Source organism: Triticum dicoccoides, chromosome 5B (genome assembly GCF_002162155.2).
Source record: "Triticum dicoccoides isolate Atlit2015 ecotype Zavitan chromosome 5B, WEW_v2.0, whole genome shotgun sequence".
NCBI lineage: Eukaryota > Viridiplantae > Streptophyta > Magnoliopsida > Poales > Poaceae > Triticum > Triticum dicoccoides.
This window is the reverse complement of record NC_041389.1, coordinates 184,647,926-184,665,001: the sequence shown is the minus strand read 5'-3', so window position 1 is coordinate 184,665,001 and position 17,076 is coordinate 184,647,926. Positions and strand designations below refer to the sequence as shown.

General features: G+C 40.3%; 1 protein-coding gene across 2 annotated transcripts in view; it reads right to left on the bottom strand.

Moving 5' to 3' along the window:
* Window positions 1–3,092: 3,092 nt before the first annotated feature.
* LOC119308026 (CCR4-NOT transcription complex subunit 11-like) overlaps window positions 3,093–17,076 on the bottom strand; it is a 14,821-nt gene continuing 837 nt past the window's right edge. The window contains exons 2-13 of one of the 2 annotated variants that reach the window (XM_037584138.1): window positions 15,528–15,632; window positions 13,409–13,495; window positions 13,205–13,258; window positions 12,942–13,087; window positions 12,687–12,834; window positions 12,472–12,609; window positions 12,150–12,221; window positions 11,999–12,072; window positions 11,750–11,891; window positions 6,039–6,117; window positions 3,685–3,793; window positions 3,093–3,575 (exon numbers count right to left, since the gene is read on the bottom strand). In XM_037584138.1, coding sequence (XP_037440035.1) covers window positions 3,696–3,793; window positions 6,039–6,117; window positions 11,750–11,891; window positions 11,999–12,072; window positions 12,150–12,221; window positions 12,472–12,609; window positions 12,687–12,834; window positions 12,942–13,087; window positions 13,205–13,258; window positions 13,409–13,495; window positions 15,528–15,632 — 1,143 coding nt within the window. In that variant the 3' untranslated portion in view covers window positions 3,093–3,575; window positions 3,685–3,695. The remainder of the gene's footprint in view (window positions 3,576–3,684; window positions 3,794–6,038; window positions 6,118–11,749; window positions 11,892–11,998; window positions 12,073–12,149; window positions 12,222–12,471; window positions 12,610–12,686; window positions 12,835–12,941; window positions 13,088–13,204; window positions 13,259–13,408; window positions 13,496–15,527; window positions 15,633–17,076) is intronic. The other variant, XM_037584139.1, reaches the window with a different exon arrangement.

Here is a 17,076-nt window from a genome sequence, read left to right as displayed (position 1 = left end):
CAAAAGAAATGTGTAGCAAGTACGTCCTCCGTCTTCTTCACGCCGAAGTGTCCCATTAATCCTCCTCCATGCGCCTCCTGCAACAACAAAAGACGAACGGAGCTAGCTGGAATGCATAGCTTGTTAGCACGAAACACAAATCCATCGTTAATGACGAACTTGTTCCACATTCTTCCTTCTTTACAATTCTGCATTACATCTTTAAAATCAGCATCATGCACATATTGATCTTTGATGGTCTCCAAACCAAATATTTTGAAGTCAAGTTGTGAAACCATAGTATAGCGGCGAGACAATGCATGAGCAATAACATTTTCTTTTCCCTTCTTGTGTTTAATGACATAAGGAAAAGTCTCAATGAATTCAACCCATTTAGCATGTCTACGATTCAGTTTAGCTTGACTTTTAATATGTTTCAAAGATTCATGATCAGAATGTATAACAAATTCTTTGGGCCATAAATAATGTTGCCATGTTTCTAAAGTCCGAACAAGAGCATATAATTCTTTATCATAAGTAGAATAATTCAGACTAGGCCCACTCAATTTTTCAGAAAAGTATGCAACAGGTTTGCCATCTTGAATAACACACCACCTAATCCAATTCCACTAGCATCACATTCAAGCTCAAAAGTCTTATTAAAATCAGGAAGTTGGAGTAAAGGAGCATGTGTCAACTTATCTTTCAATACCGAGAAGGCTTCTTCCTGTGCGGTACCCCAAAGAAAAGGCACATCTTTCTTTGTAAGCTCATTAAGAGGTGCAGCAATGGTGCTGAAATCTCTCACAAAACGCCTATAGAATCCAGCGAGGCCAAGAAAACTCCTCACTTGTGTGACCGTTTTGGATTGCGGCCAACTCTCAATAGCTTCAATCTTGGTTTTATCAACTTCAATTCCCTGTGGAGTAACAACATAGCCAAGAAAAGATACTCGGTCGGTGCAAAAGGTGCACTTCCCAAGGTTACCAAACAAACGTGCATCACGTATGATAGAGGCGGAGGTGTCCCGTCTTTCGATGAGATGGTGGATTTCGCTTTGGTGGAAGTCGACTTTGACGATCCGACTATGAACGTGCGAGGACGTCGCGCCTTAGCAATCGCTAAACCAACTCCGAGAGGTTATTGACCACGCCGGAGCACGATCAACCTGACCACGAGGGTCTGTTTCCTGCGAGCAAACGAAGAACAAGCAAGAAACTAAGATTGCAATCTGGATATTGCGAATATAAGATGAAAGCTTTATTGATCAAGGTGGGGTTCTGTGACGCCTTTGTCTGGTCGTTGAACACAAACGAAGTACGCGAAGTTGCAGCTATGGCGAACTTTTAATCTAAAAAAAACCCCAAAGTCTAAACGATGCCCTAAGGGCTGTATATATGGAGGAAGAGGGGGGAATATCGTGGCCCTTGGTGGAGGGGTCCGAAATCAACCCTATCTCTTGTTTCCCCACACATACGGACTCTAAAAATAGCCTATACTTATGTATTTCGAAATTACATGGGCCTGGCCCAATAATAAGGTGACGCAGCACCTAAAATAGCCTCGGGACGAAATTTATGAAGTGGCATCTTGTATATTTCGTCCAAGGCTTCATGCACCCATTATGGTGGCTTCAAAGTCCTGAAATCATCACTTGTAACTCCGTTCTTGTTCCCCTTGCGCATGCCATCATCTCCATGCTTGTTCTTGCTCCAATGTTCATCCTTCTCCAAGCTAGGCCCTTCATTTGTAAGCAAAACAAATGTATCCAATTTAGGCAGCATCATATTCTCATGAACATTAGAATCATTACCAAGAAACGAAAGTACCTGGTAATTTAGTTGGCGTGCACGAGCTCTAGTAATTGGTCCAGTATGTATAGCAGCAGGGGCTGTGGGTGTAACAATTGTATTGATGTCCTCATCACCAAGTGGATCTTCTACAAGAGCTCATGCACGTGCTATTCAAAACAGGAGACATCTCACATCTTTGAGCCTTCTATGCATTTGAATGAGATATGGCTTCTACCTCAAAATGGAACTCTATGCGTGCTTAGGCACAATGGCATTGACGCTAAAGAAGCAGAGAAAAAGGACTACCCCTCGAAGCAGTGATACTAGAAGAGGAACCCTGAAGATGAAGGCACAGAAGGTCAAGCGAACCAAGCGCCTAGGAGGTCCCCTGGAGTCTCCGGACCAACCTCCAAGCCAAGCGTGCAAACCTTTGTTGCCCCCAAACCCTGCCCCGGAGGTGGTCGGGAGACACCGTACCACGGACCCCATCAAGACCAACCACCCGGCGGGGTGCAAAGCTACTAATGCCCTTGACCCTCCGAATCCTGGACCCTGCCTACAAGCAATGACTTGGGTGCAGCCCGTGTATCCTCTCCTTCCCACTTTTCCCTCTGTGGCCTAGACTATAAATACTCGTCTCCTACCTCCTCACTAGGGTTAGCGAAGTGTATTAGACAAACTAGAAGAAGACTTTGCTCGTCTATCCTCTGCATTGGAGATCTAGACCTCTAATTGGAGAAGAATCCCAATGGATCATCTAGACCTCTAATTCAAGCCCCCATCTCCCTACTGGATTGGGAAGAACCTACACTTGTTGCTACTTCCCTAGTTGCTATTGGATCTTATGTATCTTGTGAGGACTTGAGGAGTGGATGTGTAATTTGGATCTTGTCTTGTGTTCATCTTTTTCCACCTCCAAGTTGTGAAAGATTGGGAACCTAAGGGATTGGCCGTACATCACCTAGTCTAGCGAGGAGACATTTCGGTTTTCATCCAGTTTTCCTCAGTATACCAAGTAGCCTTTTTTCCATTCTTCTTTTTTGGCACTCTCTTTTATGCGGTGCATTCCTCCTTTCGAATGTTCTTGTAATATTTGGCAGCTGCCCTGCCCACATTCAAAAATGTAGAATGACAACCCACTCGGAACAAGCCAAGCTCTATACAAGCTTTATATGTCAAGCCTGTAGATCTTAACAGGTCTTTGATTCCAGAGAACACATTTAAGAAATAGTCTTTAAACCATATAGAGCATTCCTGATAACAATCACCCATTTAATTATTTTAGAGCATAGTTGGAATTAACATTGTTCCCCAAAGGAAGACATTGACAAGCAAATGAATTAAGGACAGATCGACACAGTATCCTGGTTGAACCAAATAAAACAGACTACAATAAACAGATCAGGTATTGTTCCGATTACATGGATACAAAAGAATAGACCAAAACATGCATCTATTATCTGTCGACATACATTCGCAAGTATACAAACAGAACTAAATGTAGACCAACCACTTATAGCGTACCATCTGGATCTGCTATTGGCGACCTTTTTTATCGACTCTTACAAGGGTGTGCATTGTCGTAGCGAGGGTGCCACAGATTTTGCAAGAATTGACACACATCATCTGATCTTGAACACCCACAGTGGCCAGACAACTACGACGAACCAGAAACTCCAAACGTTTGATAATGATACCACCAGCTTATCTGATAGTTGGAATTGAGGAAAAACAGAGTATTTATCACTTGATATTGCCACAGCTCATGAAGTTCCAAAGGACAGAATCATGGAAACTTGGATACTGAACAACATGATATTACGAAGTCAGCTGAGACTACGAGAATCAAGATGTACAAAATTATGAAGGATAACAGGACAGTGATATATAGAAATGGGAAATAACAACGTACAACTTGTTTCTTCACTCCAAAGATTTGAGCAGACGGAATAAGCCAGCCGCTTCCCTTATTCGTGAGAACTCTATGCAGAACGCCTGTACCTCAATGAAAAGATCTTGAACTGCATGTAGAAAACAATGCACAACCATAACTAACGTCTCATGGCATTTAAAAATTGTGAACTGCAACCACTTCAGCTGATGACTTCAACTAGCACTAGCTGGCCCAAAACTAATTATGTAAATACAGTTTATGCTTCTTTCACTAAGAGGGCATCTGCGATTCCCAGAAAATAGGTCAGCTCTTGTCAGAAACAGGGAAAATTTCTACGAATCAAAGAGGCCGTAAATGCAGAACAAAGAAAATATTATTTCATGTAAAAACTGAATACAAGATTTATCTAACCATTCCAAAAGTAACTCGGTTTTACCTAACCATGCAAACAATTAGCACGTGGTTTTACAGATCTACCCAGTATCAACAAAATTTCTAGCCACTACGATTTTTCGAGCTCGGAGGCACAATATGGAACTTGATATCCAGTTCATCCAAATGGTTTTTTTATCAAACTCTAATGGTAATTGACCAAAATCAGGTAACCACTAGCTGAAAAATCACTCTATTATGCACGACACTCTTGATGCACGATGATAAGAATGGAAAATCAATTTGATCAAATCAGTAAAAAAACATTTAGAAAAAATGATAAAGCATTTTAGTACAACATGCAACAACAACAACAAAGCCTTTAGTCCCAAACAAGTTGGGGTAGGCTAGAGCTGAAACCCATAAGATCTTGAAAGCAACTCATGGTTCTCGCACGTGGATAGCTAACTTCGGCACCCCTTTCCATGGCTAGTTCTTTGGTGATATTCCAATCCTTCAGATCTTTCTTTACAGACTCCTCCAATGTCAAGTTTGGTCTACCCCAACCTCTCTTGAGATTATCAGCCTGCTTTAGCCGTCCGCTATGCCCTAGAGCTTTTTGGGGCCTACGCTGAATATGGCCAAACCATCACACACGATGTTGGACAAGTTTTTCTTCAATCAGTGCTACCCCAACTCTTATCCCATATATCATCATTCCGGGCACGATCCTTTATTGTGTGGCCATACATCCATCTCAACATGCGCATCTCCATTACACCTAACTGTTGAACATGTCGACTGTTAGTCGGCCAACACTCAGCGCCATACAATATTGCGAATCGCTGTCCAACCTGCCTTTTAGCTTTTATGGCACTCTCGTCACGAAAACGCCAGAAGCTTTGGCGCCACTTCATCCATCCGGCTTTGATTCAATGGCTCACGTTTTCATTGATATCACCATCCTTCTGCAGCATTGACCGCAAATATCGAAAGGTGTCCTTCTGAGGTACCACCTGCCCATCAAGGTTAACCTCCCCCTCGTAAGTAGTACTAAAACCGCACCTCATGTACTCAGTTTTAGTTCTACAGCCGAAAACCTTTTGATTCCAAGGTTTGTCTCCATAGCTCTAACTTTCTATCAACCCCTGTCCGACTGTCCGACTATCATCGACTAGCACCACATCATTGCAAAGAGCATACACCATGAGATATCTCCTTGTATATCCCTTGTGACCTCATCCATCACCAAAGCAAAAAGATAAGGGCTCAAAGCTGTTGTTCGAACACCTGTCACAACATTATCGTACATGTCCTTGATGAGGGTAATGTACATTGTTGGGTCTTTGTGTTTTTCTCCAAGGCCCACCACATGACATTTCGTGGTATCTTATCGTAGGCCTTCTCCAAGTCAATGAACACCATATGCAGGTCCTTCTTTTGCTCCTTGTATCTCTCCATAAGTTGTAGTATCAAGAAAATGGCTTCCATGGTCGACCACCCAGGCATGAAACCAAACTGATTTTTTGTCACGCTTGTCATTCTTCTTAAGCGATGCTAATGACTCCCATATGCATGGATTCTAAATTCCGTAAGGTGCTCTATCTTAGATATTTGATCCATGCTTTTTATACCAAGAGGACAGAAATATATATTTTATAACTAAATGCAAAACCGGCAAGTAGCTAAAGAAAATGTGGATTTTCAACATACTGTACGAGTACAGGAATAAGGCTAAATAAACAAACATCAATTACCTACAACGATGTGCAGTGCAAGAAAGAATGTCAGATAGAATTGTGGAAGCATAGCTGTGCAATAATCATTTATATGAAGTAAAAGTAGAGGTGGGGCAGCAGGGGTACAGTTCTGTTATCATACTATTGAATCATTATGGATCAGGAAGGCAAAATTAAATAGTTAATAATCAATGAGAACTCAATAATATAAATGACAGTGTATAGATTAAAATCTCTGTAAAGCACACAGAACATGCTCACCGTTAATAATCTGATTTCGGATGAGGCTCTGGAGGAAAACACAAACCAATCTCACCAGTCTGTTCTGCATGTACTTATCCTGCAAGGAAAAATGATTGTACGTAACGAATTTGGCGATATTTGAATCTTTACCAAGTGACATGACCGTTACAAAATCATTAGCCTCTAAGCGAACAAAGATTTTCTTATGAGTAAACAATGTTTTAAGTACACAAATTATTCATCAGTGATGCAAAAAGTAGAATAAGAGCTGCCAATTACACATGGGTTAGCAAAAATAGCTGTCAATTATGCAAGCATTTAACTCACAAAACAAGACAGTGGCTTATTCAGTTACTCACATGGGCAAAATAACCTGAACTACTCTCTGTGTACCACAGTAACTAACCACATCCCAATATGTGCATAGACAAGGAATCATTAAATATATTAACTTACATAACACAATAGCCTAGCCACTTTCGAAGCATTCAAGTAGGCGCAAAGACTGGAAATATAGCAATAACCTCTCCTTTGATTTTCTTTTTCCATGGAAAACAAATTTCAAACGGTTCAAAGCGAATGTCCTGAGGCCGATGACAGTAATAGTGAAATAGAGGGAGTGACTGAATAAAAGCTAATCAACATGCCAAGGTTTAATATCCACATGGGAAAATGCAAATAAGGTTAAATTGTGTAACTATAGGCTCGAATCTTTACCTCATAATAAAGTAAAGAAGATTTCATAGTTCTCCATATGTTGATTTCTTGATATATTTTTACTATTCAAGGTGGTACTATCTGTTTCGCTGCGTTTGATGTTCGATTTTCGTTGTCCTGTATCCATGCTCAAAATTGAGTCCGTCGTAGATTGATTGTACATCGAATCGAATAATCCCACCTTGCTTCAATGAATCGAATCTCACCAATTCAAATACGTCCCAGGTTATCCCTTGCATCAACCAGCCTCGTCAAGAATCAAGAAAAACACATGAGAACAGTGAAGAGGCCGATAAGAAGCACAGGCAAAGGCTGGACCGTGGTCTGCTCAAGAAGAGATTGGTGGGGTGGTCGAATGCCACGGCGGGGCCAGAAGATGAAGGCGCGCGGGAGACAAGGCAGCGACGAAGGTGGTCAGAGGAGGGTACAGGGGCTCAAAGTTCTGGCGCAGGTTGCCGACGCCACAGCTACAGGAGGCTAAGCCGGCGCTCGGGGCGACCAGACAGGGGAGGTGCTGGCGCAGCGAAGAGCTCGCCGGCCAACGCTGCGGCTACAGGAGGCGACGCAGTCGCTCGGGATGCCGGCCAGAGGTTGTGGAGGGTGTGCTAGCGGGGTAAAGAGCTTGCCGGCGAGGCTAAGGAGGTGTGAGGCGCACGATCTCTGCGCGGCTGTGCGGTGCGTGTGTGGCGGCACGTGAGGGAAGAGACGAGGGAGGGAGTGAGGATCAGGCTTTTTTTTAGGAAGTGGGGATCGGGCTATTTTTAGTGGGAGCTAGCTGGGCCTGGTGGGCCCGTTCCCAAAGGCTTAGGGAGAGAGAAAAGATTTGGTGCCGGCCCAGTCAAACAGAAAAAACAGTTTCCATATTTAAAAAAACAGAAAACAAAAGAAAAAACAGAAGAAAAAGGAAAAAGTAGGATCCACAAATTACAAAAACATCCATAACTTTATTATAAATTACAACACAAATGTTTGGAAGGTTCGAATTTAATTCAAATTGGCAACATGACAAGTAATACAAAATCCAATTCACGCAAACATCCATAACTTTATTACAAAGTACAAATAGGTAATGGGCTGTTATGACATTGAAGGGGAGGAGGCCGTATATATGCACGCGTAAGATATATTTTCTATGCAAAGCTTTTTTTTTACTCCGTGTGTACCTGATCAGAGTTAATTGCAGCTGATGGTGGTTTCTTTGTTTGGTGACATGAGTCACATGACCAAACACGGCAGTTAAGAATGCTTGGGGAGGCGACTTGGGGGCTTGGGGCGGATCGCACGCGACTGGTTGATCGGCCTTCATGCGGCCACGATAAATAGATGTATAAACTCTAAATTTGTGAGGTCTGCTTGAGCTAGAGCTTTGTCATCTATGCAACATATATATGTATTTAGATCTACAATACATATATATATAGTGTTACTATTCATCACCCAGGGTGCAGAAAAAGTTATTCTTCACCCGAGGTAATCTTACGATCATTTCATAAATAAATTATGTTTCAAATATAAATAGTTACAGTCATATTGATTCATTGTGTAAAATTTGGCATAAAAAAAAGGGCAGAATACCTATGTTTTTACATTTGTAATTTACGTAATATAAAATATTTTTTACGGCAATTATATATTTTCTTACGTTCTCTTTTTACGTCTAAAATAAGACAAAATTTACGAAACGTAAAATTACGGTGCATTGATGTTAAAATAGAGGGGGGGTGAAGAATAACTATTCCTATATATATATATATATATATATATATATATATATATGAAGCACATATGCCCGTGCGTTGCAACGGAGGGAAAATAGTATGCATTTAAAGTTAGTGAGAATTATATGTGCAAGCAAAACCCTATGTGCACATGAAAAAGGAACATTTAGCTTCTCGGTTTCGCCTGGTGTGAAATAACCAATCGCTATTTTTCCATTCATTGATCGAGGGCATTTAAGAGTTTTGTTACGTCCCCTGTTCAAGAATTCATCCGATTAACCAGCTAACTTGCCGATTAATCCCTACTCGTAGGGTCACCGAGTAGCCTATAAACCGATAAATCATCCGATTAATTGATTAAATAGCCGATTAACTTGCCAATTAGCGGATTAATCGCCTACTCACCAGCCAACCGAGCAGCTACCAGTTAACGATTTCCTCGACAATGGTTACGTCGTCGTACGCCAGAGAAGGCCCATGAGTTATTCAATCTACTTTTCCTTTCAATTGAGGAGATTTAAAGGTATGAAGTTTCTGAATATTGTAGGAAACATAAACCATTTTTTAAATCCTGAACAGTTTTTTGAAAATGATGCACACTTTCAGAAAAACGCAAACAAAAATTGAAACGGGAACATCTTTTAAAATTCACGAACATTTTTTGAAAACACAACCTTTTTCATAAAAATTAGCACGTGCCCACAAATTTTTTTTCCATTATAGCCTACCAGCATATTGTCTTTTATTGGCACGTGCAAGTTACCTCCGGCAATAATTTGTGGAGTCCCTCGTTCTGCTCATGATTCTCGAGACAACTTCCTTATTCTCACACAACCTCCTTATTTCCGGACAACTTAGAGACTTATAAAAACTGGTGTGATTTAGTATAAAATTCCAAGATGGGACTGTTCTATCATAATTGCAAGCTAGCTGAGTTGGTTTTATCTGTCGGCATAATAGGGAAGGTTCATAGTTCAATCCCCTCGTGCCCTTTATCTTTTGCTGCTCGTCCGTCCGAAAGAAAAAGAAACACGTGGTAGGTCCAGTTTGGCCCACCCCAAGGATAACCGAAATAATTAGGGAACTACGTGTAGAATAGACGGAACAAAATCTATACATATTTTTTTTTCATTTCTTAGGGCAGCTGCGTGGGAGCTACTATATGACGCTAGTTGCGTCAAATAGCGCATGGGATGCACAACAGTTAGCGTCTGGGCCAGCCCACTGGCAGGCACCAAAATAACATGTGTTTGCAAGGCACGAGTAATAATCCAAAAAAATGACGTGTTGAACGATTGAACACATGACCTTAAAGACCCGACCATGTGCCACTAGCCACGGCAACAAACGCCTACTGCTAACCAATGGCCAGCGCGAATATTTAAGCAACGTCGGATTTAAAATATTTTTTGAACTTTTTTAAAAATATGAATTGCTAAATATTCTTAGAAATGTGAGCATTTTTTGAAATTACAAACAATGTTTTAATATCCTGTCCATTTGGAAAAAAACATGAACAAAATTTGAAAAAATTCGTTTTCTAAAGACATCGACCTTTTATCAAAACCCAAATATTTTTTTAATTTGTGACCGACTTTTGAAAGTGGACATGTTTTGAACATTCTGAACAATTTTATAAATTGTGTTTTTAAACGCAGACATTATTTTGAATCTGTGAACATTTTACTAAAACAATAATATATTTCAAATTTTGATTATTTTTTAAAATACATGTTTTTTAAATCCCAAACAATTTTGTAATATTTCTGAATCTGAAAAAAATTGGAACGAGAAAATCAATTAATTTTCTAAACATTTTTAAAAAGGGGAAGACAATATTGTAATTCGAAAATTTGACAAAAATTCAAATTCTGAACTTTTTTGAAATTTTGAATTACGAAATAAGGTAAAAATAAAAATAAATTTGGACAAAAAAACAAAACAGGCCGGCCAGTCTTGGGCGCCCTGGGTGAACTCCAACTATCTACCGCATAGGGCGAGAAATAGGCCTTTTGCGGCTACATGGGGAACGGATGAAAAACTGGAGAAACGCACCTTGCTTTATTAGTAAAAAAAAAGGTATAGCTATAGATTAGACTAGAAGAACAGTGAAGAGATGGATAGCACGCCGACGAGTTAGTTGACTGACTTGTGAGGAGTTAGTGAGAAAATACTAGAAGATTATGTATTTATTTCATACTCCCTCCGTTCCTAAATATAAGTCTTTGTAGAGATTTCACTATAAACCGCATACGGATGTATATAGATGCATTTTATGTTTAGATTCATTCATTGCTCCGTATGTAGTCCACCTAATAGAATCTCTACAAAGACTTATATTTAGGAACGGAGGGAGTACAATACTAGGTATAATAGGCCAGTATTTCCCCATGCATGCGTTTTAGTCTATGAAGCAGATTTTTTTTAACATAATCACATTGTTTTGCTGCTTTGATGATTGATTTTCGTACATGTAAACAACCATGTAGTTATTTACTGTTAGAGTTCATGCACAAGCAAAAGGTTTCACTTAGATTCACCTTATTGTCTTAGTTGTTGCCTCCATTATTTACTGTTGGGAAGCCTGAATTTAGTGTTCAAGGAAAAGGCAATGTACATATGTTTTTGGATAAACATATGACTACAAGTCAGAAGTTGTTATAGACATGCAACAGAAGATTTCATTGCATCAAGCAAACAAACTTCAAATGTGCATGTCACTTATTTTTGGATACCCGTTACTGAAATCCCCCCCCCACACACACACACACACACGCACACACCCCTATAGTTGACCTCTTATGCTGTTGCATCAGTTTTTAGCAGGATTTAGAATGTGATGCAAGGTGGACATCACTGCCACCGTCTATGAGGACAGAAAGGAATATAAGCGGAAATACATGTGGGGTATTGTGTTGAAATAAAGAACGGAGACAAATGTGTATTGGAGAGGAGGGATGGGCTGTGATATGTTTTCTTCTCCCGTTGCAACGCACAAGAAACTTCAAATGTGCATGTCACTTATTACTGAATTTCCACCACAATAGTTGACCACTTATGTTCTTGCATCAGATTTTTTATAAGGACTGAGACAAGTGTGTATTGGCGAGGATGGATGGGCTGTGATTTGTTTTCTTCTTCCGTTGCAACGCACAGGCATTTTTTGCTAGTAAGTATTAACACAATATCATGTAACCATCAATTTGAATGAGTTATTCTGCAAATATACATCATCGCTCCAATTAATTATGTCATCAATTTCTAATTGAATGAATTGGAAGAACAAGAACAAACCTTAATGTTTTGACAAGATTGAATACAATTTGAGATGTATTCGTGGACAAATCCTGTCGGGAGTTCAACCGCAGTAGTAAGTCTGTTTACAACTTCCATCGAATGCAGGCTCATCTCCATGTGCACAAGAACATCAAAATAACTAAAAGGAGGAGGATCAGTACTAAGATAGAGGAAGCTGGCGCAGAGGCAGAGGCGATCACAATTTCACGATAACAGAACATGCCTGAGAAAAGAAACAGACATTACCCTGCAATGTCAGGAGAGTTCATAAGCTTCGAAAGAAGCTCTACAGCAATGAGTGGATTATGCTCAACAAGGTCCTGAAACCATAGAAAAATATGTCAGACGAAATACATTAAAAGTGTGAGGAGATCAATATTGTCAAGAGTATACATACTGGAAGTTTCTGTGGAGTCATCCCACAGTGATAGACTAGCTTAGAGTCCTTCACCAATTCTATAACAACTTGCTGTGAAAAGCTGCGAATAAATTAGGCTTGTACCATATGAAAATATGTTGCACGCAAATGAATGTGTTTGCACGAGAAAAAAGGGTGCTGAAAGACATGGTGCCATAGCATTATCCAGCATCAGGCTGAATAACTTGAAGATTCAAGAGAACGCAAAGAATCTTTGGAAATACTACAGCTGCCTAAATATTTAAAACACTCATTTCTCCCTAAATTGATATAGCAGAAATACTAGAATGGAGCAGCGAACCTCCTGTTGAGCAGGTACAAGTGGACCTTTTAAGGCTCTGGCAATCAAATCACGGATCGCAGCCCCACGACTCGTTTCAGCACACATGCTATAATCCCATAATAGCTCATGATTGTTGTCAGGATTCAGCCACTGTAGCTGTATTTTCAGAGCAAGTACAGTCATATTAACAATAGAACTGGTATGAAAATACAACTCTTGGCTGAATATGTTACCTCCCCATCAAGTATATGAAGTCTTGGGGGGTTCGGCCGTATCCATTGGGGACCCAGTCTTCCCCATGATTTTTCTTGGAGTAAAGCAACAAGAGCAGAATCTCTATCATCGGAAGTAGATTTTTGTTTGCTTCCAGGCGCTGATATCCTAGAAAATGATGTGATTTTAAAAAGTAACAAGTTCATAAGGAAAAGCCCAAGAAGAAATAACAAGCAGCACATTCTAACTTTGTGGAGGCAGCTGAGCATACATACTCTGATGAATTGGCACAACTCTGAGGTATATCTGGATCTGGTATAGCACATCTAACAGTAGCGCTTCTGAAACTACTAACTTGAGGCTGAGGCTGTACAATACTCCTGCAGAATTGCTTCTCAAGGTGTTCCCGTGGCAATAAGGCCTAAATAAACAGATGACCCTGAGTTAAGAGGCCGTTAATATTGGAAATAATCTACATATAGTTTACATCAACTATATTCAATCAGTTCCTTTATTAAACAACAGTTTAACAGTCTACCTGTGATGCAGAAACAGGCCCATTTACGTAATCTACAGCTGACTTTTGCAGCACCTGACAAAATAGAGCACCGCCAAACTTAGCATAGATTGACAAACTACACTTGTCGACAAGGATAAATCAAGAGATAACTATATCAAGGCACTGGATATTTTATTATATCATAGGTATTTTATGGACAAGTCAAAGAGCAGAAGAAAAGACCTCATTGTTATTGTCTCCGCTGGCCGAAGTCAACAAAAGTTGGACAAATGCTTGTTCTGATTTATCTGATGATTCATCACAAGCTGCCTGTTGATAACAAATATCAAAACTTCAAGAATGATAAACAGCTAATCTCATGCCAACAAGCTCTCCATTGCCCTCCTGACGCCGTGGATGATCTGGAAGCAGCGCAACAATGCATATTCGACAGTGCCCAACCTCTTGTCCCAGTCCTGGTCTCTAGGATCAAGGACAAAGCCGAGCAATGGGCACGAGCTGGTGCTCGTGGCTTGCGGGTCATCTTACCCACCACCTGGGATGTACACTAGTTTTCTACCGATCCGGCATGAACTTCGCCTCTTAGGAGGATTGTAAATAACCTTCTATCTTTCCAATGCAATGAAACGCAAGTCCTTTGCGTTTTCCCAGAAAAAAAAAGAAAAAAAAATGCCAACAAGCTGAAGGGTAATGGATTTCAAAAGGTATTCAATTTGGCAGTTCTTCCATTGTTGCCATCGCATTTTTTTTCAAAAGAAAGCTATATCCACTGGTCACAGAGGCAAAGAAGCAGCTGCTTCAAAATTATAAAATCATGCTGAACTATGCACTTGGACAGGTTGGTGTCAACTCAAGAAGAGTAGTGCAACCACAATTCACTCATTCGAATAAGATTGCGCACAATCCCCATAAATTAGCCAAATTAACTGTTCTAAAAGATCAGGACGCTTCTACTCGCCATAATTCCGTAAACAGAAGAATCCCAAAAGAAGCCATTGATCTTACAGTGTAAGGCATTCAGACTAACAAGCTAAGCTAGACAGTGCGAAATTATATGTTGTGGCCCAAGAAGAGATCAGCAAGAGCTCAAACTATTCTCAGTGTTGGATAAGAGACTTTGATCTGATGTTCAAAATATCAACTTCTGGAGTTCAAATTCAAAACTCAAAAGAACGGCCATAAAATCCAATGGAGCAGCTAGAAGCAACATCAAAGTTTATATTTTGGGCTACAGTACTAACATGAGGACTGAAATGCAAGGATTCAAGGGTCCTTATGTTAGAAGCTAAAGCCAGATATTGAGTAAAGGGAACCTGGCAATATTATAGAAGGCGGAAGACAAAGTGCAAACTACTCCCTCCGTTCCTAAATAGTTGTCTTTTTAGAGGTTTCAAATGGACTATCACATACGGATGTATATAGACATATTTTAGAGTGTAGATTCACTCATTTTGCTACGTATGTAGTCACTTGTTGAGCTCTCTAGAAAGACAAATATTTAGGAACGGAGGGAGTATAAGACTAATTTCAAGGAAGGAATCCAAAGTCAAAATGGATTCAATAACAAACAATCCTCCAATTCGCACAACCATTTCCCTGAAGGCAACACATGAAATTGCAAATGAAACTTGGTTGCCAGATCAGAAACTACAACAGACAATAATACATGATGTGTTATGCTAGCGTAAAATATCCCTTAACTATAAGCATAAAATTAGTCGCTCACTTAAGCACGCCTGGGCGCTGCGCAGAGGCAAAATGCCTCACTTTGGCCCTGGGCGGTAGAATAGGTGGCCGGTGAGGTGCTTTGGTGGTGATGGCATTGGGTAAGGAGAGGCAACAGCGGGAGAGATGTGACCAGAAGACTGATGTCTGGAAGGCAGCAGGCGAAAGAAAGAGATAGAGGAGAGCAAATGGACAGTTCAGATTAGAGCATGTAGACGGTTCAGATTGGGTTGGCATGCTAGGGTTCCATAGTGGACTTCAATGGGTCAATGCTGTAGAGCTGAAAGATGCTCTGAAAAATAAATGTGTGCCATATCCGTACAAAAATGCACCCAGCCGCCCCTGCTATCATGTCTGCACAAACGCCGGCATGCGTCGAGCTAGGCGCTAGGCAGAGGCAAAATGCTCGCCTAACGTCTTGCACTTAATTTTTCTTTGACTATACGACAATAAACTATCAAAAACTTTATGATTCATGCCCTAGCAATCATAAACATATCAAAGAAGCTTTGCAAGTTCACATATTTATGTTTTACATATGTTGGAGGGGAGGAATGGAAGTTTGTCCATAATGATCTAAATCACACATAATTGGAAAACAAGGTTTTGAACTTACATTTAACAGCAGAGGAACATAGGGATTTACTGGCTGTGAGGAATAGCTCTGATGAAGAATTGCAAATGCGATTAGACGACCAGTTGCATGAAGCATTTTCTTGTCCTAGTCAAATAGATAAAATAACACATCAAACTTCAAACTCCATTTGTTCTGTGAAACAGAGGAGGTAAACAGACATCTCCATATTAATTACTATTACAAACAAGATACATTAGTAACAAATTCTTCAAAAATGTCAAACAGACATTACAAAGTCTGTCAGTCACTATATGTAGCAGCATCCAGCTTAGGTGAAACACCTTGATGGTTGCAATGTTTTAGAGGCCTACAGCTGCTACTGCTATGGAACCACTGTTCAGGACCATATCAGTCAGGGGCTGAGAAGGGTTAATCAGCGAATCAGCCATTTAGCTGAATATATCGGTAACCCATTTACCGGTAGGTTAACTCGGGTCATATCTATATATCTGAGGCTACATAGCAACATGCATTGTACTGAATGTCTAAATATGCAATCATAGGCTACATAGCAACACGGAAGAGTGTTACCTTGATGTTCTGATGATGTCCAAATATACATATAAGAGCAGCAGCAGCAGCAACAACAACAAAAACACAGCAGTAGTAATTGTACATCACTATCTAACATCAAAGGAGAGCAGCACAACAACAATACTTCTTGTACATTACTGACATAGGAGAGTAGTTTTTTGGCCAAAATATGTGCCTGGTTAATCGCTCCAACCGATAATTCGGTCTAACAACAGATAAATCAACTTGTCAGACAGATTAACTGGGCCTCCCAGTTAATGGGCCGAATAGACCTTTTCTCGTATCGGAGGGGGGCCGAATAGCAGTTAACTACAGTTAATAGGCCGATATTTGTAACAATGTATGGAACAATTCAGGTCACAGACTTTTTAGATTTTTACGTGGGCAACTTGTTGGGAATTATTTTTGATGATCCATTAGTGCGCTTGAAGAAAAAACAATTAATACATAAGATGGTAATGAAGTATTTTTAGCCTCTTATTTTCCTTTTCACTACAAGAAACGTTCGCAAATCTTATGGCATCCTAAGGATACCTAAGCAAACAAATCAGACACAGCACACTGATCACCAAGTATTTGCTTGATTCTACCATGAATACAAACCCCTGCCGTGCAATGTAATACAAAATCTCAGCGGTGCTATATCTTTAGAAGACACTGTGCAGCTATAGCAGTAAACTCCAAATGGAGTCTCAGACAACTAGTAAACTTATTGCCACCTACAAATCCATTAAAATTCGATTCTACTTTGAAACAGGAGACATAGTGACCTCCGAGGCTGCAAATCTAGGCCTAACCCAGTCAAGTGAATGTGAAACTCTCAGCCACCCTGGGCACAGCAAAACGCACTAAATCTAACCACCCAGCACAAACGCTAAGCAAACCAGACCAAACAAGTGCCCGATCCATTCATCGCAAAGAGGTCTCCGACCCAATCTGGCGAACGAAACAAGCTAGCTCTCGCATCGCGGGGAGCTGGATGAGTCTCACGGGA